At 38.1% G+C, this 23384-nt stretch overlaps 3 protein-coding genes across 3 annotated transcripts in view; 2 read left to right on the forward strand and 1 right to left on the reverse strand.

The window, feature by feature from the left end:
• robo3 (roundabout, axon guidance receptor, homolog 3 (Drosophila)) overlaps positions 1-23384 on the reverse strand; it is a 189914-nt gene that overhangs the window by 159022 nt on the left and 7508 nt on the right. The gene's annotated exons all lie outside the window — the stretch shown is intronic.
• Positions 3856-11125, forward strand: msantd2 (Myb/SANT DNA binding domain containing 2). Its single transcript, XM_025065900.1, has 4 exons — positions 3856-5005; positions 6245-6500; positions 6594-6657; positions 7168-11125. The coding sequence occupies exons 1-4, from the start codon at positions 4577-4579 to the stop codon at positions 8087-8089; spliced, it is 1671 nt and encodes a 556-aa protein (XP_024921668.1). The 5' UTR covers positions 3856-4576; the 3' UTR covers positions 8090-11125.
• The window catches only part of esama (endothelial cell adhesion molecule a), a 35577-nt gene continuing 25850 nt past the window's right edge, over positions 13658-23384 (forward strand). Inside the window, exon 1 of the mRNA XM_008332479.3 lies at positions 13658-14084. Within this exon, the coding sequence (XP_008330701.1) occupies positions 14018-14084 (67 nt within the window). The 5' untranslated portion in view covers positions 13658-14017. The remainder of the gene's footprint in view (positions 14085-23384) is intronic.

Here is a 23384-nt window from a genome sequence, read left to right on the forward strand (position 1 = left end):
AGCATGACATGACTTTGGACCTGACCCTCGTCTCTACCTGAATGTTTTGTTTAAAGCATGCGGAGATCAGATGTTTTTGGTCATTACATTGACTCTCATTAGGTCTCGGGTTTGGTCCAGATGAACCTAATGAGACAGTGTTTAATGTCCAGAGTCCTTTCTTGCCCCGGAAAAAAGCCGATGTGTGTGTTAGGATAGGCTGAGCCAAATTACACCAGTGCCTTGTGCAGTGTTGGCACCTGGGTCCTCTGAAGGTGGGGCGGCTGAGCCCAGCTGTAGGATGTTAAAGAGCTAAATGCTGATTGGGGCGGCTCAGACAGGACGATGGAACATCAGGGGAGTCAATGGGGGCTCATGGGGTTTCCTTTGTTTAAGGACATGTAGGAGAATCCATGGAGCGTCCTGTGGAAAATTCCAGAGAGGATCTGGACGTATGTATTTGGTGTTGAATTACAAAGGACTGACAGTTAAATCTACTCCATGAATATCACTTACTACGTCAAGACTTAATTACAGTAAGTTGATCATAACGACACAACTAGAGGCTGTAGACTAGAATTCCCAAAACTGTAAAAGTATGTAAATATTTCACACATTTATTCCTGAAGTTGTGTTTCCATATGAGACAGATAATAACCCAGCATATTGATTGGTCAACAGATAGCTTCTGTGCTATGTTATCAAGATAAACTTTAAAGTTTTCACAGTAGCACTCTCAACTACTCACTCACAGCAAATAAATGGACAAAAAAAGCAAAACAAATTACATAATCTCGGCATGAAGTCTATCGATACATAATAACTTACATAATCTCGGCATGAAGTCTATCGTTTCTTTTTCTGCAGAACTGCTTTGAAGCGTAAGACATCACTCCTAATATTTTCCAGCTAAATATTTTCTAAAATGGTTTGTCTATGTCAATCAGTATCAACTCCTTATAGCTGTCATTTCACACCTTTCCTGTAATGGTCCAATCATAACGCTGGGATGATGTGAGTGGCATGACACTGAAATTCACGGAATGAGAAAAGCCTTATCAAAAACAGACAGCTCATCTCCAAAAACTGTCTAAAACATTAGTCAAGCTTGCGTTGCTAACAACGGTGTTTATGTAGCACCACTGCACCAGCCGAGTGGGAGAACTTTCAAATGGAGTCACAAAAAAAAAAAACTTAACTTAAACTTTAACTTAATTTAAATACTCAGACGATGTGACCAAGAAAGGAAAACCATTAGTAAATGTGTCATTACAACATAAAAACAGTACTCTATCATTTCTCCAGCCAAGGACATATTAGGCAATACAAGCACTGCAGTACATTTCATGCAGATCAGATGGATTTGTGCAGAGACACACAAAATTGCAAAAAGGCCAACATTAGTCAAAATGTGAACATGAATAGAGGAGCTGTTTAGCAGTTGACACGACCACTACATTTTGCTGTGATAATGAACAAGATTATTGTGTGTGGGGACAGTCAGTGCGCATAAAAAATATTTTAATATTCATCACCACAGACTGCTGTGTCAAAAGATAACGCCATGCCAGTACCAGCTGAGGACATGAACTCCAGGTGCTGACTTGATACAAAGAACATTGGAAAAACATTAAATTTAGGTTGTCAGGCTGCAATTTAACTTCCTAATCATTGTGTCACTTCATAAACATAAAATAATGAGTTTGGAACCAGAAGTAGAACACTGCTCACATTTGCTCAAATGAAAACAACACTTGGGGGCATTCCTACCACTGTCATTAATACAAAGGCTCATAGGTAACAGATGTGACTCAGTCAAAGATGAGCTTGGCCACAAAGGTTAATCCATCACAGGAATGAAGGGTAAAATTATTGTTGTCGCCTTTGACAGAACAAAGGTTGATTTTCTGACCTTCTTTCTCACTCGGACTCCATCCTAACTTATAACCAAAGAAAAATCAGTCAGTGTCAATCAGTTCAGGTATCAGTGACAGAGCAACTCCATAAATAAATCAAAATAAAAAAACATAATCAAAAATCAATGAAATACAAAGCAGTTAAACAACTATTCAGATAGCAGAAACTGTCTCTGCAAAGTAATGTTTTTTGGCATGACTTAAAAAAAGAAATAATCCATGTCCCATCTGTTCACATGGAGGGGGTTGAGTTTATGACCAAATAAAACCAGAAAAGATAAGCAATAAAGGTTTGGCTTCACTTTTTTGGTTGTATAATATCAGTGAGCCTTTTATGCAATAAAAGAGTCACAAAAACAAAATCCAAAATGCACGAAACAATGGGGGACATTTAAATAAATAAAAAAAACCTTTATACTCACATGACACGAACACCCGTCCACATAATTATGTAGACTTTCAAAATGCACTTCATCCCTTTGATGCTGAGATTATGTTCAGGTTCTGTTTTTAAATTATAAAAGAAGCCACTTTCCTTCTTCAAATTTATGAGGCTTCAGCAAAGCAGGTGCCACTGAAAGGTGAAGTTGGTGTCTGCACATGTAAATATAAAATTCTGTCTCATTAACTCTTAAGTTATGTCTGCACATGTCCCCAGAATGCGACAGCCTTTAAATCGTACAGAGATTAACACAGATCCTCTCTATTTTGTACCAATCCGCTTTCTGGAATATTAAAACACAAATGAGCCAGTAGACCTGACCCCACGTCACCAAGACATGTCAGTGCAAAAATGATAACCAAGGTGTCATTAACGAACACTTCTCAGTCTTGATTATTGACACCTTCACTGACTTAACTAATGTGAACTTTGAGTATGAGAGAACTGAGTTTGTAATAACTTTAAGATAAAAATATATTTAGTTTGTTGTGCATTTATAAACAAACTGGTACACATCCTAAAATACAATTAAAATCTCATATGTTGTTAAAGTAGGGAAAATAACTAGAGTATTATGTAACTGTCTGCCTCTTAATGTCCATTGGCACAAACCATTTTTTTCAACCATATTTATTCAACAGACAGTTACACTATACACAGTTAGACATACACGTAAATACATAGAGCAAATTATAACTAAATTGAATTATGGATCTCAAAATAAAATAGATAAAAAACATTAACAGGTCATGTAGTAATAAGGATCAATGTGAACGAGAATGTTTATATATATATATGTATATATATTTATTTATTTATATATATATTTACATTCTCCATTCTCTTTCTCTCTATATATAGAGTATATGCAAGAACAACAGATGGCTCGCTGCAGTTTGCATGATGCTCCAGAAGAGGATGCTCTAAACCTCCTATTCTATTTCTGTATTCATTTATATTCACTTTTGTCTTTTTTAATCTTTTTTCAACTCCAGAGTAACAGAGCAACAGTCAGCAGCATCTCAAAGCATAGGTTTATGTGTTTTGTTGTTCACACCTGATGCTGCTTCTCATTTGTATAAGCTTCTGTCTCAATTAATCAGCCACAACTGATTTCATGAAAACCCAGTCCTTAATTTACTGCACAAATGAAGTACTTCTTTGTGTGTGTTGTTTTACTAAGGATCATAATCTGCTAGTAAAGCAAAATCAAACAGACCCCACAAAGTAGGTGCCCATGTTAGTGACCTGGATTACATCTGTGGCCCTTTCATGATATTTCTCATGTCAGAAATACAAACCCAATCACAATTGACAGCAGACATAACAACTAATTGACAGCCATAGCTGTGACATGTAAGACAATCTGACCAGTGTTTCCTGCCTTTGACCTTTTTAAGACAGCCAGTTTGTTGACCTTAGCCAAAAGGAGCTTTTATTGTTTCTTCGGCCAGGTCAGCACCCAGATGAACACGAATTCTAAAGACAGATGGCAATGCACAGAGTGAAATGGCTTGGAGTCCCTGAAGGACACCAATCAAACACTGTCATAGAAAAGATAAAGTAAACAATGGCACAATAGATTGGCTAGGTCCAATCAAAGCACCAATTACACCCAAAAAATCCAATAAAAAGTCTCTTTCAGAATATAGACACAACAGCTTCACGTGTAGTAATGAGAAAGAAGAGGTTTTAGACAGTTTATCGATGACGACTTTGGCTTTTGAAAGAAAAGACTCAAAGCATCAAATTTTATTTATTTTTTATAAAGGCATTGGAGGCAATTGAGCTGTAACTTGCTTCTCTTTTTTTCTTTTAATTCCTGCCTTAGTACACCCACAGAAACAGCATTCTTACTTCAGATAAAAAATACCTGATATTGTACTAGAGAACAAAGCATAAACTACTTTACCACAGTAGCCGTGTAAAATATTCAAATATGGCTAAATATTGTGTAATGACAAGCCGCCACCACAATATTATAGTGTTTGGGGCACAAGAACAGCACTGTCGTGAAAAAAAAATTCTACGGCCTTGGCTGTTTGTGGCTTTCATAGCGAATTATTTTGTGGTTTGTATATGTCTTTCCACTTATCCTTTATTAAACGGTAAGTTTAACTCCGCACACACCTTTTGTTTAGACAGTTCACTGGAAATCCACGCTGTGTTTACTCCACGCATTACAACGTAACGGTTCAAACGTCACATTCCGTCCCCTCCCCTTAGCAACAGAGGCAACATGGCGGCGTCCAGTACCGCTGATCCTTCTCTAGAGATATCGATGCCTTTAAAGATCCCAAAAACCGAGGTGCCATCCCCCGAGTCGGAAGAATACAGTGACAGTAATCAATATCACTCAAATCCACCGACACCGAACCGCTTCTCGCCCCTTAATGTAGGCTCAGGCAGCGCGGGCCGGACGGCGGCCTCATCCTCCAACAGCTTCACGGCTTGCCGCGGGATGTCGTGGACGCCGGCCGAGACAAACGCCCTTATCGCAGTGTGGGGCAACGAGAGGCTTGCGGAGGCGAGGATGCAGCAGCTGGAGGTGGCTGGCACCGTCTTCTCCGGTAAGGCCCCCGGTCCTGCCATGTACGAACGAGTGTCCAGAGCCCTGATGGAGCTGGGATACGACAGGACTCCCTCCCAGTGCAGGGAGAGGATGAAGGTAGATATTATGGCCATGTGTGAGAAGGTGTCTGCTGCATGTTTAGTAACCTCCGAGCTAAAGCTGCTGTCATTGATGACAGTGTCAGATAAGGTAATAAAAGTCACGTTTAACTTAGTCGTTGCAGGCAGAGCTAAACAGTCATGTATGGAAAAACAGACAACTGCCCTCGCATAAACCCCACAGCGGGCATTCCAGAGGGTAATAAACAACTAATTACGCATTTAGAAATGTTGTAGATCCTGGTGCATCCTTACACAAAGAAGATGAAAGATAAAAAATATGAGTGACCGGTTATAAATACTTTTTCCTGTTGTATTTTACATAATCATTAAGTTTTGGTGGAATAATTGAATTCCCGAACCCTAATTGTGACTCAGAATTCACTATTTAACTCTCTTTTAGCTAAATGTATTCAAATAAAGATCAAAAGTCAATGGTTTTTATTACAATAAAAGTGGTCCTACTTTGACAGCACTAGTGGATTAATCCACACATTTATTTACGCGCTTGACATTTGCATATAATAGATGAGGTAAAGCATATATTTTTAAACTCCTTTTCAGGTCGTTAACTGCGTAAGTGTCTCATATTCAAAGGACATTGCTGTTAATTTGTCACAGCTTCCATTACTCAGCACATTTTCCACATGTGCACAGCAAAAAAAAAAAGTTTTTGACATATTCGACGTGTATGCGTTTTTTAAAATGTATTTCAAAGTCATTTTATACATATCCTAAAGAAAGGAGACATACGACAGAACTTCTGAAACAGATGACAAATCAAAAAGAGATTTTTAAAAATTGCTTTAGACTTTACTAGTTAGAATGGACGATGTGGTTAATATAGTGAGAAAACACAGACACAGACTTGAAGAGTCTAAATTATCGGAATTGTTGTGTCATCACTCAATGGTGTTTCTCCATTTCAACTGTCAGAAATCAGCAAACCCAATCAAAAGCTTGTCAGTGATTACAATAATTATTATTTATATTTTTAGCCCAATAAACGTACTTTATTTTTACTTATATTTTTATAAAAAAAAACTTTTAAATAATTTCTTGGTTTGCGCTAGTCTGTTACAGAAACATTTCCAACATTTATTTAATTCAATAATTCCAAAATGTGAAAAAGAAAACAACTCTGTTATTTTGGTACATTGCCATAGTGTCCATAGCGTTTACAAACATCTTGAAGTCTAACATCTAAACCCATGAGTTGTCCCTTAATCACACACAGACACTGCGGCGGTGTTATAGCCGTGTAAAGGAGCACGGTATTGGGAAGAGGAAGAGCAGCTACACTATAGAACAGCTGGAGAAGGTGTTTGGTCAGGGAGGCTGGGACTCCCAGAGCTGTGCCCCAGTGTTGATCAACAGCAGTGGTCTGTACCAGGAGATGGAATCTGATGGCAGCACCCTGGAAGACTTCTCCCAGGAAGACTGGTGCAACCAGGTACTTGACTCAGCATTCCACGAGGGAGACATGGATACTGGTACGTTTGACACAGGGCAGTGGACAAATAGCTTAACAAGACCAAATAATATAGTGTCTGATGTCATAATGTGTCTCTTCTCTGCACCGTCAGAAGAAAACCAGGTGTTTAAAAACAGAGGTCTACAGTTTCAAGCGGAGCTGCCACGACAGATCCAGTAAGTGTCCATTTCCAATTGATGTACTGTATGAAGCCATACAGTGGGCTGTGGTTATTCAAATAAGGGTCTGAGGGCCCCAAGTAGTCCAGACACAACTTAAGTGTGGCCCAGTCTCTGGTCATTTAAGAAATGTGTCGCAAAACAGAGAACTACAATTTATAGTTAAAAAGAAAATTCTTCAGTAAAACAGACCATGAATGCAACACTCTACACAACCCACAATGCATCATTGATGGGACTGAAAGTGTTAGTAGTTATCTATCTGGTAATACAATACAAATTCCAGGCTCTAAATTGATCAGTGTTGCAGTGCTGAAAATGAAATGTTATTCAATGTAATCACTTGTTTTTAACCACATCTCATAGTTACTTCCTGTTTATGATCCACAGAAAATGTTGAGTTTAGCTGAATTTCTTAGGTTGAGAATTTGGCCATACAGAAAGTGGATGAAAGTTTCTATGAAAAATGAGAGACCATTATATTTTTTATTTTGTTTTACACCATAGAAAAGGGGGCCCAATGCAGACTGTGGTGCATATTCTCGAGTCGGTCGATTTGAAATGGGAGTATTTTCAAACTTGGACAGAGTTTTCACGGCTGCACCTCTCAAACAAACTAGCCATCTTTGGCGTGGGCTACAACACTCGTTGGCGGGAGGACATTCGCTACCACTATGCTGAAATCAGCTCGCAGGTTCCGCTGTGCAAGCGGCTGCGAGAGTACTTTAACCCTGAAAAGCCCGAGGGCCGTGTCATCATGACCAAAGTTCAAAAGATGAACTGGAAGAATGTTTACTACAAGTTCCTGGACATCACCATCAGTGAAGCACGCTGTCTGGAGCTGCATCTACAAGTGGACTGGATCCCTGTCTCTCAGTCCCGGGATACGGGGAACAGCAAAGACAAATGTCACTACCTCCTTCCTGCGGACATCCCCAAGTCCTATGGACTTTTTGCTGTTGGCTATGAAGCAGCACCATCGTCCAGCAGTTTAGCTCAGATCCTTGGCCAAGATGACAGTGAAGATCTTGGTTTACCTCAGAGTGATTCTGAAAATGGGCCCCAAAGTCAGGCTGATATGGAAGGACCAGGACAGAGCGAGGGAACGGAGGCTAAAATCACATACTGCTATTTAGGAGTAGCCGAGGAGAAAACTATACAGCAGTGTCTGTATCAGCACTTTCACGGCCCTGGCAAACATCCTGTTCACAGTGAGCCCCTAGCTTTGACGCGTTTCCTGCAGGAAAACTGCCACAGTGGTTTCACATGTCATCCTGGTGAGGGAGTAGAAAACTCAATCCAAGTTTTTAATATTTACATAAAATGTATTGAGGTGGAGCTGGACTTCCTCTCAGCAGGGTCCCTGGTGGAGTGCCTCGAAACTGCCGTGGGCTACCCTTTGAAATACAACAACAAAGACACATTTTGACTTCACACACATCACAATTGTGTTTGTGACATGTGATCACTAAAGACAAAAGTTACAGCCAGCACCTCAACGTTACATGGCCAAGTCCGTTACAAGACATGGACGTGTTCATGATCCTGACACGGTTGTGCCATCTCTTTAAAGGCAACTTTGTTACATTTTCATTCACTTAAAGATTGACAGTTGTACACAATATGTCACATGTACTGTGTGTCCACATGGAAACAGTCGGGTAACTTTTGATGTATGTACTCTTAATTTTTGGCTGACGTGCACTATACACAAAAGTTTCTGCTGCTTGTTTAGTGTAGATAACTGTTGCTTTATCAGGGAATGTGGGGTTGGCATGGTGACTACAGCAGTATGCATCAGTCTACCTCAGTAGGATGTAGCTAACAAGGTAGTGAGGGGATCATAGTGTGGAATTCATAGATTGCCTTTATTTTGACTGTTGGCGTCTGGACCTGAATTTGAAAACATTTAAGGCCTTTCCATCATTTTCACCTTCTGTGTCGTCCATTACACAGAAATAGACCTGTGTATAAAAGGAGTATTGGGGGTACACACAAAACTAGGCAGACAAATTATACTTGCAACAGTTTCTTATACACAATCAAAAATATTTGACAGTTCCTCACAAGTACTATTCTAATTTTTATACAAATTACTTTAGTGAAAAGTTTTAGTATTTAAAATCTCTTTGAAAAGCAAATTGTTTTATTTATTTGGTGCATCCCCATGAATACATAAAAATGTGAATTGGCTGTTATTGTTAAATATTTTGTAAAATATCCTAAAACATGTAGCTCCGAGTCACATTGGTTCGCTTCAATATATACACTTGGCCTTAGGAATATATACAATACATCACCTCACTGATTTCCCTGGTGAAAATGCAATTACGGAGAAGTATATTAATCTAAATTTCACATAAACATGAGTGTATATAATTGCATTAGTTTGAATCTGACATTAACATCAGACATGGTTAGTTTAGAACATTATGTTTTTAAAACATATTTTCAAACCATCTTTGCCTCCTGAGACAACAATATTTCACCAAACTCAGATACTCTGAATTCAACTGTACAGAAGGTTGTTTTTTGTTTTTGTTTTTTTTTTTTGTTTTTGTTTTTTTTTTTGGTGTCTAACCATTGGTGACATATCTTTGGTCATAGAGTTCTAGATTTGTTAAATGAGACCAAATGATATGCTTTGAGTATGTGTCATAATTCTGCAGGTTCTTGTTATCATTGTTTTTGTTAGTGTTTTTAACTTTCCTAATTATATTTCCGATAAAATTTCATAGCTGTTTTTTAAAACACACCTTAGTAGTGTGTTTCGCTAGACAAGTACTCACAAATATCCACACCATAGATTCTTAAAACTGACATTTTCTTAGAGTGACTTTCTGTCTGAAAAGCTTGACAATGAAAAATATGGAGAGGCCTTAAAGTGTTTTTCTGGATCTAGGAGATGCCTCTATGCAAATGAAGGTCAAGGGGAAATTAATCAGTTTTTGGCTTATGTGGATAAGCATTCGTCCAGCAGTCAAGATGCTCTGTCGCATCTGGTTGTTTCAGCTCAGCACCTGAAAGTAGCTGACCATTACTAGCAAAGCCACGCAGAAGTTCCCAAAGGAAATTACATTTTTTTACACTACATCATGCATCGCATCATTTCATTCCTTTTCTGCTTATTTTACATCAAGATTTGTAAAGAATGTGTGTAGAACAGAACTGCAGATGCTGTACTGCAGTGGCTCCCAAACCTTTATTTGCAACGCGCCCTGTTGAAAACAAAACTCACAATTTCAGACACTGTGAAACGACGTTACGTATTAGTGAATTTCCTCACTGCAGCAAAAATAAAGGATTTACTGAAACCTTCCCTTCAATTACATCGTGCCCCATGGGGATGATTGCCCCTCTCTTTGGGAACCACTGCTGTAAATGTGTGTTGTTGGTTTTTTTAAACACATGAAGTGTACATTTTAACTGCTTTTATGCATTACCCCTGATCTTTCACTAGTATAATGAAGGTTAAAATGGTTGTCCGTTGTATGATTGTAGAGTTCATCACACTGTTGACCACAGTGTTCTCACATTGGTTCCTGTTCAGAATATGTTTGTGCCACATATTTCAAAACTCTAATACTGAAAGTTGTTGATCATCTCTAGCTGCACTTGTGGAATGTATCGGTGTATGTCCAGTGATGATGATGATGATGATGTAGTTCCCAGATACTCTCTTTTTTCTCTGTCATTTTTACCTGCATCTGTGTTACAGGTAACAAACAAGGTGCTGCTGATTTGTTATAAGGCGCATGTGTGCAGATGTGAATCAGGCTGACTGTAAGTTCACTTTATTCTACGGCCTTTACAGACTAAAAGCTGCAGAGGTTCACTCACATTTAACGTTCATCAAAGTTCCTATGGTCGTCTGCAATGTGCCATAAATGACTGTGTAGTGAAAATCTACCCACACACGTGGAAGTCAATTTTGAATTTATGTATATAAATTCTACCATATATATATATAAATATATATATATATATATATAGTATCTACGGTATATATTTAAGGATATTGATGTTCTTGAGCATTCCGGCTTTTGCAATCTCGCAGTGTTTATTTGTTTGGGTATACTGCATATGAAGAAAAATATGATATTTTCTATTTTATTGGTTGACAAAATGTCTTGTATGTAATTGTTTCCAGGTCTCTGTCTTTGTATGTTTACATGTTTGAGGAACAATAAAGAAGGCACTCACTGTTATTTGCGACACAGTGAAGGGGAGTTGTTCGACATTGTTTTTCTTCTAAACTTTGTTGACAATTTTTCTGACCCTACTATTATCAATCAGAGTCTCAGTTCAGTCATAGTTTCATCTCACACTGACTACATAAAAACAAACGTCAACATTCAACACATTCAACATAGCTCCAGTGGCACAGCGCCACGCAGTGGTTACGTAGAATTGCTGCTTCTTTAAGGAAATTTAACGCATGCCTTGGACTTAGGAATTTATTTTCAAAATGGCATCAATACAATTTGTTTACTTTTAAGAAATACTTTAATGAAATGGAAGTAAAGGTCAATAGACTTAATTTAATAGATCGACTCATGCTGTTTACAGTAAAGGATACTTGGTTGAAAAAGGTTAAGGCCACTGACCTTGATCTTTAGAATTATCTGTTATGGCAGATGGATCTGTGGCGCGGTGTAGTGACGTAACACAAGGCTCCGTAAACACTACAGGTGCAATGGATGTGGATTTAGACTAGTTGCCTGTCATTCACTAGTATGGCCAGACGGTGGCGTTATGCAGCCACTGTATAAATTTCTCACAGGGAAAAATTGAAGTACACTCGCTAAGAAATATTACTTGTCAAAAACAAAGAAGTTATTACATTCGCACGACCGTGTCCGCTGTGAGGAACAGTAAATATAAAAGCTGTAACGTTTGGACAAAAGGTGACAGCGTTTCCGACCTTTTTAAAATGGATTTGGATCAAAAACGTTGGCAATTCTTTACAGTTCCATGTTTCAAATAAACTATCCAAACATAAAAATGAAAGTAAATAAAACAAGTATTTCTTCACCTGAGAGGTTATACAGTGAGGCAGTAAAACAAACACAGAAACATGAAGTCTGCCCTGCCCCTTGTTAGTTAATAATTTATGTTACATTCACCCATTCACTCTTTTTTTTACTTTGTAAGAAGTACAAAATGATTCTGACTCAGTGGAGGAAAATAAACATACATGATGTTGATAAATATTTCATGTTGCCCTGCTCATGGGCCCCACTTTTGTTCAGAACAACTGTGCTGTCGCTGTCTTATATATTCTGTTCAAGCATTTGTTTGTATTTATAGTCACTTTGAATAACTGTATGACTTTGAAAATTAATTGTTTTCTGCAGATTAACTTAAGTGAGAGAGGGAGGTGAGAGAATAATTTTAATCAGAAAAGTGAGTTTAACAGAAATAAACAGGAAATGCATTTTGAAGTATGTGTACATTTTATTGCCTTTTATGGCCTTTATTTTGTTTTATCACTAAAATCTTGTTGTGTGTGTGTGCTGCCTGATTTTTTCACAGCTGGTTGGTGTTGTAAAAAAAAAACCAAAACAAACAAACTATTACCTTAACTGTCAAGCAAAGCCTCTATTTACTAAGGTAAATAGAGGATGCATAGTATATCTTACTCAACTACTATGCAACAAAGGTCACTGATTCCCCTGATATAGTAAACTGCATGATATGATAAGATAAATAATTTTAATTTTATAACAAGCCCTACTGCATCAGGAGCCTAATACTATTTTATTATTTTATTTATTTATTCATGTCTTTATACATATTAAGGTGATTGGTCTTTACCAAGTCCTAAACATTTTTTTCTTTTTTGGGAGGTGGGGGGTGAGGGTGGAACTAAAACTAGCGATAGAAACTTAAATTGAGTTACCCTTTGTCATCATCGTGTCTGGTCTGTTTGCTATGGTCCCATATGTCATTTTTGTGTTTTGAATTAGAATGTGGTTTAGGTATTAGTTTGTCCGACCTTCCCAAATGATTTTAACATCAATAACAAACACAGGCTTGTTTTGACAGCTCTTTTCCTACTGAATGCTGTCGCCAGAGGCCCAAACGTAATTTGCAGCAACACAACAAATTCTCATCCGCACAAGGATCATTGGACCTTGCTTCTTTGGATTTAATCAAAGGAATAACCCCTGCTCACCTCTCATAATTGAGCAGTCCTCCTGCATTAGCCTCACGCTTGTTGCTGAGGCAACAGGGCAACCTTAGAAAATGAAATAAAGGGGTCTGGCCACCTCAGAGAGCACAGGTCACTACATATTTCTAAATCAGATGGCAAGCTCACCTTGGGAATTCCTGTCAAGCCAGAACAGTCCAGAGTGTTCCTCTACTTTTAGTTCCAGACCTTTTCACACAGACAGAAGCTGAAGGTTTTCAGGACAAAGTGCTTTACACTTAAAAAATAATGAAATGGTTGCAAACCTGTGACCTTCTCCTCACACATTTGTAAGGTATAATACAAATCAATCACAAGCAGAGACCGATTGTTGGAAATTTAAACTTGGCTCTTAGCAAGAGCAATAATTCAGGTTAGTTGTAGAAGGTGATTTGAAAAAAAGTAGTTACTGAAAGAAAATTGTATTTAATGATGGACTTCTACCGTTTTAATCTCAGGAGTGTAGGAATGCAAACAAAAGCCAAAAAATAAGTCCCTTTGTGACATATTTATTATAAAGGTAAATATATTTCACCTACAAACAAAACATAAATGCCAGAAAAATAGATAGAGATAGGTTCAACTCTTGTAATTGGTGAACAGGTGCACAAGCACTCTCTTCAAAATAAAATAGCACCGTCTCTTTGTGCGTTCAACAGACCAGTGTTCAGTGTAACGCGTGCTATTATTTTGTAAACAAGAAAAGGGAACTCGCTAATAGTGTTTGCGCTAACTTCACGACAGACCGTTCGCTGGGTCTCTCTCTCTCTCTCTCTCTCTCTCTCTCTCTCTTGCAGCAATGACAACTTGCAGAGTTATAGTCGTCTGGATGAACAGGGAGACGCACTTGCACCAGACTGTTGCTGAGAATAGGAGGTGGAGGAGGAGAAAAGGAGTTGCGGAGTAACCTCGGCGCTGGAGGTGGTGATAGTCTTTTTTTTATGAACTATCTGAATTAGAGAGGTGAAAAAGAAGAGAAGACAGAAAAGAATTTTCGCTGCCTTTTCTCACCTGAAGTGTCCCTTACTGAACCACATCACTCCTCACTGTAGGAGGAGAACATCAGGTTGGACGGACTTACCCTACAGAACACTGAGGACACCCACACAACTCACAATATTTAGAAACATTTGAACAAAACAGTGTGAAGTGAAGACAGCCAGCATGGAGGTTAAATCGACTTCGAGGAAACTTCATTTGCTCTGCGTTACGTTCGCGTGGGGTCTCTCAGGTGAGTCCACAGCTTGTTTTCACTCTTTAAAAATATTAAGTCAAAACAAAGTTTTCTTACCCCCCAACAAACACAAACTATTGTAAATACTCTCTCTTTTACTTCACATTTTAACCACCCTGCAAAATTGTAGAGAAAACAGCAGGAGATTCAAGGTGACATTCAATAAACAGTTGTGACCCAAGCAGCTCAATCCCTATCCCATATAAAATGTTTATGAATAGCTCTAGTTATTACAAAATCATTGTGTAGGAAAACAAACAAATGTTTTTTATAGAAATATTCCCATTCTTAGTTGTAGGTGAGACCATGTCCTCTTTTTTTATTTTCTTCCTCCCTGTCTACCAGAGGATGAAGAGATGGACTTAAGACTTTAACACCTGTTTGTTTTTGACAGGATTTGTAACAAGTGTGTTTCACATGATTATGTCTTCTAGGGAAAAAATAATCCCTTTAAATCTGCTGCAACATTGGCTCAGCAGTCACTCTCTCTGGCCATGTTTTAAACTCCTTACTTCGTCTGATTACTGTAGAGTACATATACTGTAGCCCACTTTATCCACCTGTCATTTACTCTGGGCTGCAGCCCATAAATCTTTGACAAAGTGACAGGTTGTAACTGATTCTTGTTTCCAAAGGATGGTTCGACATTTTTTAAGTGAATAGTGTTGAAATTAGATACGTTTTGTTCAATGAATTGCAGGTGCATGAAGGAGATTTACTGCTTTCTTTCTTTCTTTCTTTCTTTCTTTCGGTCCTGATTTTCTAAATCTCTGTTATGAATTAATGTAGTTCTGTAAGCTTCTGGTTGTTGGTTCTGATTTCTCAAGTTCTGAGCTCAGCTCATTCAACATTGACATTTGACCTCATTATTGACTTCCATTCAAGACAAAAGCAGTACAGAGTCTTGTGATATTCTTACATGTGGGTGTAGTAAGTCGGTCCTTAGTTTCTTCTTTTCACACCGGGACAATGTCATTCCAGGTATTTCCCCCTCACACAACACCCTGCTGCCATTAAAAAGCAGACGATATCATAGTTTGTTACTCCACCTGTGTCTCAGCTCCAATAAATAGGCTGGTGACTTTCATAGTGAGACATAATGACAAGCAGCAGCTTTATGTTTAGTGTCGTCGCCCAAGGCCCTCTTGTTCTTTCTAGCACTGTTTCCAAAACAATCATTTGTGCTGACAAAGGCAATCTCAGCCTGGCTTCATACACCAGCAGGTACTGTAGAGCATTATCTGAAAAAATGCTACCATTTTACCCAGACTCCTACTGGGGATATTTCATGGACAGTGATGTCCTGAAGTGATCCATCAGGAGTCTTCACAGAAGGCTGTGATTCCGTGTCACAACAGAACAGGACAATAGTAGCACAGTAGCTGACCTTGACCTTAGCGTTTGGCTCTTAATCAGTGGGCCCGCAGGTGTGTCCTGAAAACATGCGTGGTCAAGATGCAGGCAGGAAGTGCTCATGAATAGCAACTTGTGGAAACAGGAAAGCCGTTGCGCTCCTCAGCTCCCAGATGTGAATGAGTTTATCAGGATCAGGAAGTGTACAAATGCCGTCCCATGAATGAGATTAGACCTTGTTTTGTGTGTCAAAATTATAAATAAATGAATAAATAAATAAATATAACAGCCAGACAATTATGGTAACAATGTTTTTGAGTTGGTGTGTTATTTTATCATTATTTTATTAAGAAGGACTTGTTGTGTTATTCTTCTATTCTATCTATTGTATTTTACAATAGACCATCGACCAAAATAATAACAGGACAAACAGTGTCCTAACATTTTGACATTACTCAATTTTTTACCACTTTGAGAGTCATGGAATTAACAAACAACTTTAACAAATCTGTTTTGCAGTTTTTTGGTTCAAATCTTATAATCTGTAATGTAAGAAAGTTTTTATTAAGCATTTTACTTCTGTTTATTAAGCATTCATTAATTAATTGGGTTTTTTTCACTCATTTTGTATCATTTGAAAACTGAGTATTTAATTGCTGCATGGTTATAGGCGTAAATTCTGGAAGATGAAAAAAAAAATAAAGACCAGGGCTGGGGCCTCGGTAACACTGCACTGCTTCAAAATTAAAGTCTAATCTTCTTAACATTCTGGAGTCAGAAAGGCAATCAGGGAGGCAGGGGAGAGGATTTGGATTTGATGTAGAGTTTATTCTTCAAAGTGAAAACATAAAGCTGAACTAAACTGTAGACTGGCAGACATCTCCGTACATACATCAACATCTGCTTACGTACTTTTATAAAAAGAAAAACCTGTGTTTGAGAGTTATGGATGAATGCCTGACTAAGATCATAGCTACAAGCATCTATTGTTTTGATCACTGACCTTATGACCCAATGACTAATTTAACAACAGATAGTTCTGTGCACCTGTTTGCTAGAAATGACAAACTGAATGTTAAAAATACAAAAACAATTGCACATAATACTCCTCTAATATTCTTTGAGGAATATTAAAGGAATATTATGTGTATTTGTATTTTTTAAGTGGATGTAAAATTACAATCTAAACACTGAAGATTTCACCTGAAGATTTAGTTAAATCTTGAAAAAATGTTAAAGCTAAGTCATATAAATTTATAAGTGACATGGTATCTGGATACTAATGTAAAACCACAAATTCAAATGTAGTTAGCTACAGTAAAAATATGAGTTTAGGAAAGAGAAAATAAAATAAATGATTTACATACATTTAGCCCACATGGTAACCTATACTTGCTGTGTCTTATTAAAGACTAGTGTCTCTGTTTACTCCTTGACATAGCATGTGGCTACGAATGTTGATTTGCAGAGGGATTCTACAGTGGACTTTACTTATTTAACAAGGTCAGTCTGCACGAGCTTCAGAAGCTTCACTGGGATGGACAGGTGGGGGTGGTAATCTGCTGCTGCTGCTCCCATCACTGATTTTCTGTGTTGACTCTGTATTTTAAGTAGTAGTTGGATGTAATATTAGCCATGCCTGTTTTAAACACAGCAATGCTTATAGCCTGAACCCTCCACCTACTCTTACCAGACAAATCTTAAAGCCTGGCACATGTGTTTACTCTGTAAATGACAATGAAAACATGAGATAACACGGTCTGTTTCCCAGTCCACTCACTGTGTTTCCCTTGACAACTCTTCATCCCAGATTATATTTTATGTCCCCTGCGACCACTTAAAGCAGTGCCTTGGAATGCAGTTCATCTAACATACAGTACAACCACGGTCTTATCTCTAATTGCCAATTTCTTAGAATAATACGCATTGGGTGTGCAGCAAAGCCTCGTTTCACAAAGAGTTGGGAATTACATCAGTTTAAATCCAACAGTCTTGACCCGTGTGTTCCAGGGAACTGGTGAATTTTTGATGTAGGAGGAGTGACACGGTGACAGTCCCCTGCACTTCATCTGGGACACAGCACGGCTGTTTGCCGTCCACTCTGAGCAAGTGTATCACAGCCTCTAGCCAGTGTTTCTACACACACAGTACACAGTATACAGTATGAGCTCAGGAGAACAGGAACCCAGAGTAAGATAAGAAGGGGCTGTGCAAGGGCTGGCTCTGTTCGTTCAGTGTCTGCCTTAAAAATGTTCAGATTGAGGATAAAAAAAAAAGGAAAAATTGAATGCAACAGCCAGGAGATGTGTGTGTGTGTGTAAGGGGTGTAGGGTTAATCTGAATGTTTTGGATTTATCATCCACTGAGATTACCTTATTTTAGCTGTGTTTGCCTCAGAGGAGATTCAGTATTATAACTAATAAATATATATATATTCCACAGAACATTATTTTAAATTAAGACTTAAATGGGATGCTTTTAAATGCATGGTTTTTGCATCAAATTGTCTGCTTTTTTTGGAAGTTTTGACACAACTGTTTGAGATCAACAGCTTCTTTTACCTCCATCCTTAGGTACATTTCTTGTATTCAGTGGGCAATCAAAGCTAAATATATATAAATAGTTTCATTAGAGAAAAAAAATACCATTTAATTTAATGTAAATAAAAGAAATAAAGTGTTTAATCAGGATTAGCCAACAATCAAATTTTATTTTTTTCACTTAAATGTTAGTTTAGTCATTGATTAGTCGGTTTAATGTTGCCACCTTCATACAACGAAGGATTTGCTGCTATGTAAAAATTAGAAAAACATTCACATTTGCAGTGTCAGTCTGGTGACGACTGTGGGAAACACATTACTGTAGCTATGTATAAAATGTGGCCTGTTTTTCTAGAGATGTGGGCGAGTTGTTGTCATTCTTAAATGGACAAAAATAGGAACTTGTGAATTATTCTTGCCACCACTGTAAAATCAGTATCTTGGCCGCAGACCAGACGGGACATGTGACATGTTACTGTACGTGTTGTATGTCTACTTCCTGTCTTCTGTGTGACACCCAATAACCATCCATGGATCCAGTAGGAAGAAGACCTCCTCTGTGGGGTCATGAGAAAGGCACTGGGTGACTTTCTCAACATTCTGCCTTGGCCTAGTGACTCTTAAAGGGACAGGCACACACATACTGTCGTCTCATCATTCTGTCCTTCTCTCACTGACTTTTTCTTATGTAGTGCCATTGAAAAACAGGAAAACAAATCAGTATGTATTCTAAGGCGGTGAGTGATTGATACAGTATGTGGGTAAATGCTAGAGCGTCTGGGTGTTTCCCATGTAATTGACTGGGCTCAGAAGGATGCCTGCATGTCCTGATAGAAATCTGTTGAGGAAAGTAAAACACGGTTTTGTGTATTGTTTTGTGCAAAGGCTACATAAACAGAGTTATTCCTGGGATATGTTTTGTGTATGAACAGAACTCACAGAAAGCATTTTATATTCATATACACTGAATGTTATGGTTTCTAGAAGAGGGTTTCCCCAAGTCATAATTCTTGCCTCTGTCCTTGGATTGCTCTTCATAATGTATAACTGCCTCAGAGTCAACTCCTGTAATTGAGGGTTGACTGTGAAGCCACTGCAGCTAAGGTTTGACTAATGATTGTTTACAGCTTATGAGGAAAATGGCTCTCAAAGCCATTTTGGCTCCTTCGCCTGGTGAATGAAAGAATAACCATTTATAATTAATGGTATTAGGTCATGGTACCTGCAGTCACCTCTAAATATTTGTATTATGTGTTAAGGTTGTGAAAAAACCTCACAGAACACTCACATAATCATGTCTGTCTGATGCCTTGAGTGGCTAAAACAGGCTCCTGATTTTTATGACGTCTAGGCCTTTTATTTGATATTCTCAACAACAACAGTAAATAAAGATAAAGAGATTGGTAAACGTTAATTAAACTAAGATTTACCTTCTTCAGCGTCATCAGGCAGGGGATAAGACTCATGTGAATGATCCAGCAGCAGGGTAGACATAATCTGGGGAGCTGTTGTCTCAGATACATTAGCTTAAGAAGCAGTAGCTGATAAAGATAATTGACTATTAAATTATTTGCCAACGATGAAGATCTGTTTTAATCAGTCATTGTCAGTCACGTTGTAATATTTGACCTCTCATATTGGCAATTGGCATTTACACATTGGTAATTACGCTCTCATTTAGAGGACAAAGGACAGTTAATTGCTGCAGGTGATTGTGCTGAATTTCTTAATCTATCTGCCGACATTTCGCAGTTAAATAGATGTTTTAGTTAATACTAAGTAAAAAGTATCACAGCAAGTTGAATGTAACAATCTTGGTGATGTTATTTAAAAATGTTACCATTACAATTAACATACAAATCAGTTTTTGGCCTTGAACAGTCACTAATGTTTATGGTGAATATTTGGTTTCAAATCGACCTTATTGTGCATATTTTTGGACCATGTGAGGATACACATGAGAGCCTGGACAGCTATTAAGACGGTGATCTCCTCACTGTAAGGCAAGAGCACGAACCACTCATCCACTGTATGGCTCCTTTTCTTCCTCTACTCCTCCTCTCCATCTTATTGCTACAGTATTCAAGACTCAAAAGTACTAAAATGTACATCTACTCTATTTTAGTGACAGATGCAGGGGGAAAGTAAACAACCACGGCAGCCAAACCTTTCTCTGACCAATCCTTAAAAACATTAAAAAAAGTGACAGACGGGGAATTGAGGGCATAGGCTTAAACCAGATCGGCTGTGTTAAATTGTTCTTACTTGAAGATACTGAGGTGGGGGAGGGGTCCTGAGCCTGATATACTTCTGACTTCAGGGACACTGACATAATCCCGGTTTTTCTTCTTCAAGTGTTTACAAGGCTCATACTCACACACGGCCAATCAAATCCATCTTGAGCTGCTGAGATTACATAACCGTCTCAGTGATCGTGTGCTGCTATTACACATCAGTGGAATAAGATGGAAAAATCTCATTGTGTTTATTTGCAGCTTTAAGGTTGAAGATTTAACATAATACAATAGGGAGTGTGTGACAAATTAGAAAATATGTTTTATAACAGCTGGCACACCAACGTCTTTTGATGATGTTAAAAACAACAATCTTGGCATGTCTGGAAATACTGATAAACAGAAATACAGTTTCATGGGAATAAAGCTGTCCTGGATGCTTTTGTTTTGTTTAAGTTTAATTAGTAACTTTAAAATCCACCATACTATACGTCACATAAGAGCACTGAGCTGTTTATATCAATCCTAATATACAACTTATATTTTGTATTGATGATATGCAAACATACAGATTAATTCTGAAAGTATGAGGAGTTTGGAATAAATGCTTCTAAAGTCCTTCACTGAGATAAATATTTAACAACAGCGAAAGCATAGCTGGTGGAGTGAAAGTCGATTGGAGTTATTGTGTTTGAGTTGATGTGACAGAAGCAGCAGTCAACTATGTGGAAAAAGTCATTAGCGTCACACTATTAGGCTGTGGCCTTTAGGGCTTCACAGCTGTACTGGAGTTCTCATTGAGAATAGCACTGAGGCGTAACATGAAGAAGGACCTTTGGAAAAGACAGTGGAAGACACAAGTTAGCTTAATACTGTCCGTGTTCTACAGATATCACTGCAGGCAAAATCCATCCTGCACATTCTCTCCAGTGTTAGTGTGAAAGTAGATTTCATGGACAGTTGGAATTTCAGTGTTTAAAAAAGAACACTAATACATTATTTACAGTACTTTATTACCTAAAGGAATTCTAGTCAGACCGAAATTCTAACAAGAACTATACAAACAATGTATTGTATTGTGGGCTCATTTTGTAACACTGCACGCAGTGTAAAAGATGTTAAAAAACTGCACTTACATCTATTTACTTCAGTGCAAAGTCTATGTAGCCTTTACACAAAAGCTTTAACCATTACTAAAGGTTAAGTCGATCCACATACTTCATATCCATTTGGAAATCTGAATTCGAAAATGTGAGTAATTCTAATTTCGTTGTGGTCGTTATCTGCTATGTCACCAGACTATAGACGATGCTGTCGCATTAAATGTTAAGGGTAATAACTTTGCTGAGGAATCTGGGAAATGCCATCACCTAATACAAAGCTTTAAAAAACAAATTACATTTTATTTACTTGTAAAACATTTGCTATTTTGGACCCGCTGGTAAACTGGCTTTTCTATTTATTTATGTTAAATCACAATATTTCACATGCTATCTATTGTCCTACACGCCGAGACTTCCTGTATCACTTTTTGATGCATGAAATATAAATGTTCTGCTTGGTCTTGCACAACAGCCAATTTCATTAATACCATTTGTGGATGTTGTTTATTGACGCAGTCATATTATATGATCTGTCGTGAATGTATCTTTTTCTGTCTTCCCTTGTTTCTTCGCGTAACCCTGTGTCAACCCTCATCTTTCCCTCTTCATCTTGTCATGAAATCATCCTGCCCCCCCCCCCATCTTTCCCCTCTCTCTGGAAGTCTGCAGCTCCAGCATCTCATCAGCATGTTGGTCTGAGGTCAGCTGTGAGGTTTCGACCAGTGTGTGTTGTTGTTGTTTTGTTTTTTTTTCTTCTCATAATATATGTGAGTTGGTGACCAAGTACCCTCTCTCATCCATTCAGTTTCTATTTCAGTGTACTGATGTACAGTATATTCCGTATACGTGTGAGCATATCACACACTTTTATCATTCTCTCACATCATTTCTGTATCCATTTCCCTCCTCCCTGTGTGGTTCTTTTTATTAACTATAATCTCTTATCTGTTTCTCTGTCATACACAACTCCACCCCAGAGAGAGCTCAGATGATGTAATTATCTGTGATAATGGCTCAGAGGTGCTCTCACTCTCCACTTTACCTCACCCCCAGCTGGCCCCATATTCAAACATATACAGTATAATTGCTATATATTGAAAATGTCCCCTGTATTGTTGCCCTCCCTGTGCTCTCTGCTGATGCACCCTCATTCATGAGTGGAGCTGTTCTAATGTACTGATAATACGTTTCATTTGTCAGTATACAGGGGCTTTCTACCAAAAAAGACATAATTTGATTAATTTTTTGTCTTTGTTTGGGAAAGGGTCTTAAGACAGACTGCTGGAGGTTTAAGATGTTATCTCACAAATAGAGAATAAGTTTCTGTCTTCCAAATTCAACAACACAATCTCTGATTTCAAGGTTTTGAAATACTTGACAAAGTATTCCTGCATTCAACATGACCCTTGAGTTTCTGGTCAGTTGTGCAGTCAGTGATAAAGCATTTATGGTCTATTGAACCCCAGTTGTGCTGTCAGTTGTAATGTGATGCTTTATGGCTGATTATTGGCTTATATTCTTAATAAGCGAATCATAGATCAGGTAGACTGCCATCCTTTCCCCAAGAAGCTAATGCCTGATGACAATTCCTCCATGAGATGCATCTTATTGAAATCAAAGGAACAAACTTTTTTTTTCGCACAACAAGTCAGCTTATGCCATATCTGTTGGCATCTTTTTTAAGCTTCTTCTAAAATGTAGCTGATTTAAAATTCTCCTCAGATGTGTTCACTGGTTTCTTGTGTTCACTGGTTTCTTGCTTATATCCAACCGGCACCTGAGGGATAACAATGCATGGTGTAGCAAAGCTCCCTCCAGCATCGTGTTTATCGTGGGTCAAAGAATTACAGAAATGTGGGTCAATCTTGTGTAGAGTTCTAAGGCAAAAAGGCAACTCAGCTATCACAAAGACTGCATTTTTCCTTTTTTTACAGAAAGGTTAACAGCCATTTTATCATCATTATTGCTGAAGGACAGTCAGGTGTCATGACCAAGACATTATTTTATTGGTGTCTGGAAACCTGAAACTTCAGTCTAGCTTGTTAGCATCCATCAGTTTGCTGATCC

This window comes from Cynoglossus semilaevis, chromosome 19, assembly GCF_000523025.1.
Source record: "Cynoglossus semilaevis isolate Cse_v1.0 chromosome 19, Cse_v1.0, whole genome shotgun sequence".
In the NCBI taxonomy this organism is placed as follows: Eukaryota; Metazoa; Chordata; class Actinopteri; order Pleuronectiformes; family Cynoglossidae; genus Cynoglossus; species Cynoglossus semilaevis.

What these genes read in the sequence shown, in the direction of transcription:
- msantd2 (XM_025065900.1), top strand. Translation starts at nt 4,577, where the DNA reads ATGGCGGCGTCCAGTACCGCTGATCCTTCTCTAGAGATATCGATGCCT. An exon ending in AGTGCAGGGAGAGGATGAAG is followed by an intron (nt 5,006 to 6,244) that starts GTAGATATTATG and finishes AATCACACACAG; the next exon opens with ACACTGCGGCGGTGTTATAG. An exon ending in CGAGGGAGACATGGATACTG is followed by an intron (nt 6,501 to 6,593) that starts GTACGTTTGACA and finishes CTGCACCGTCAG; the next exon opens with AAGAAAACCAGGTGTTTAAA.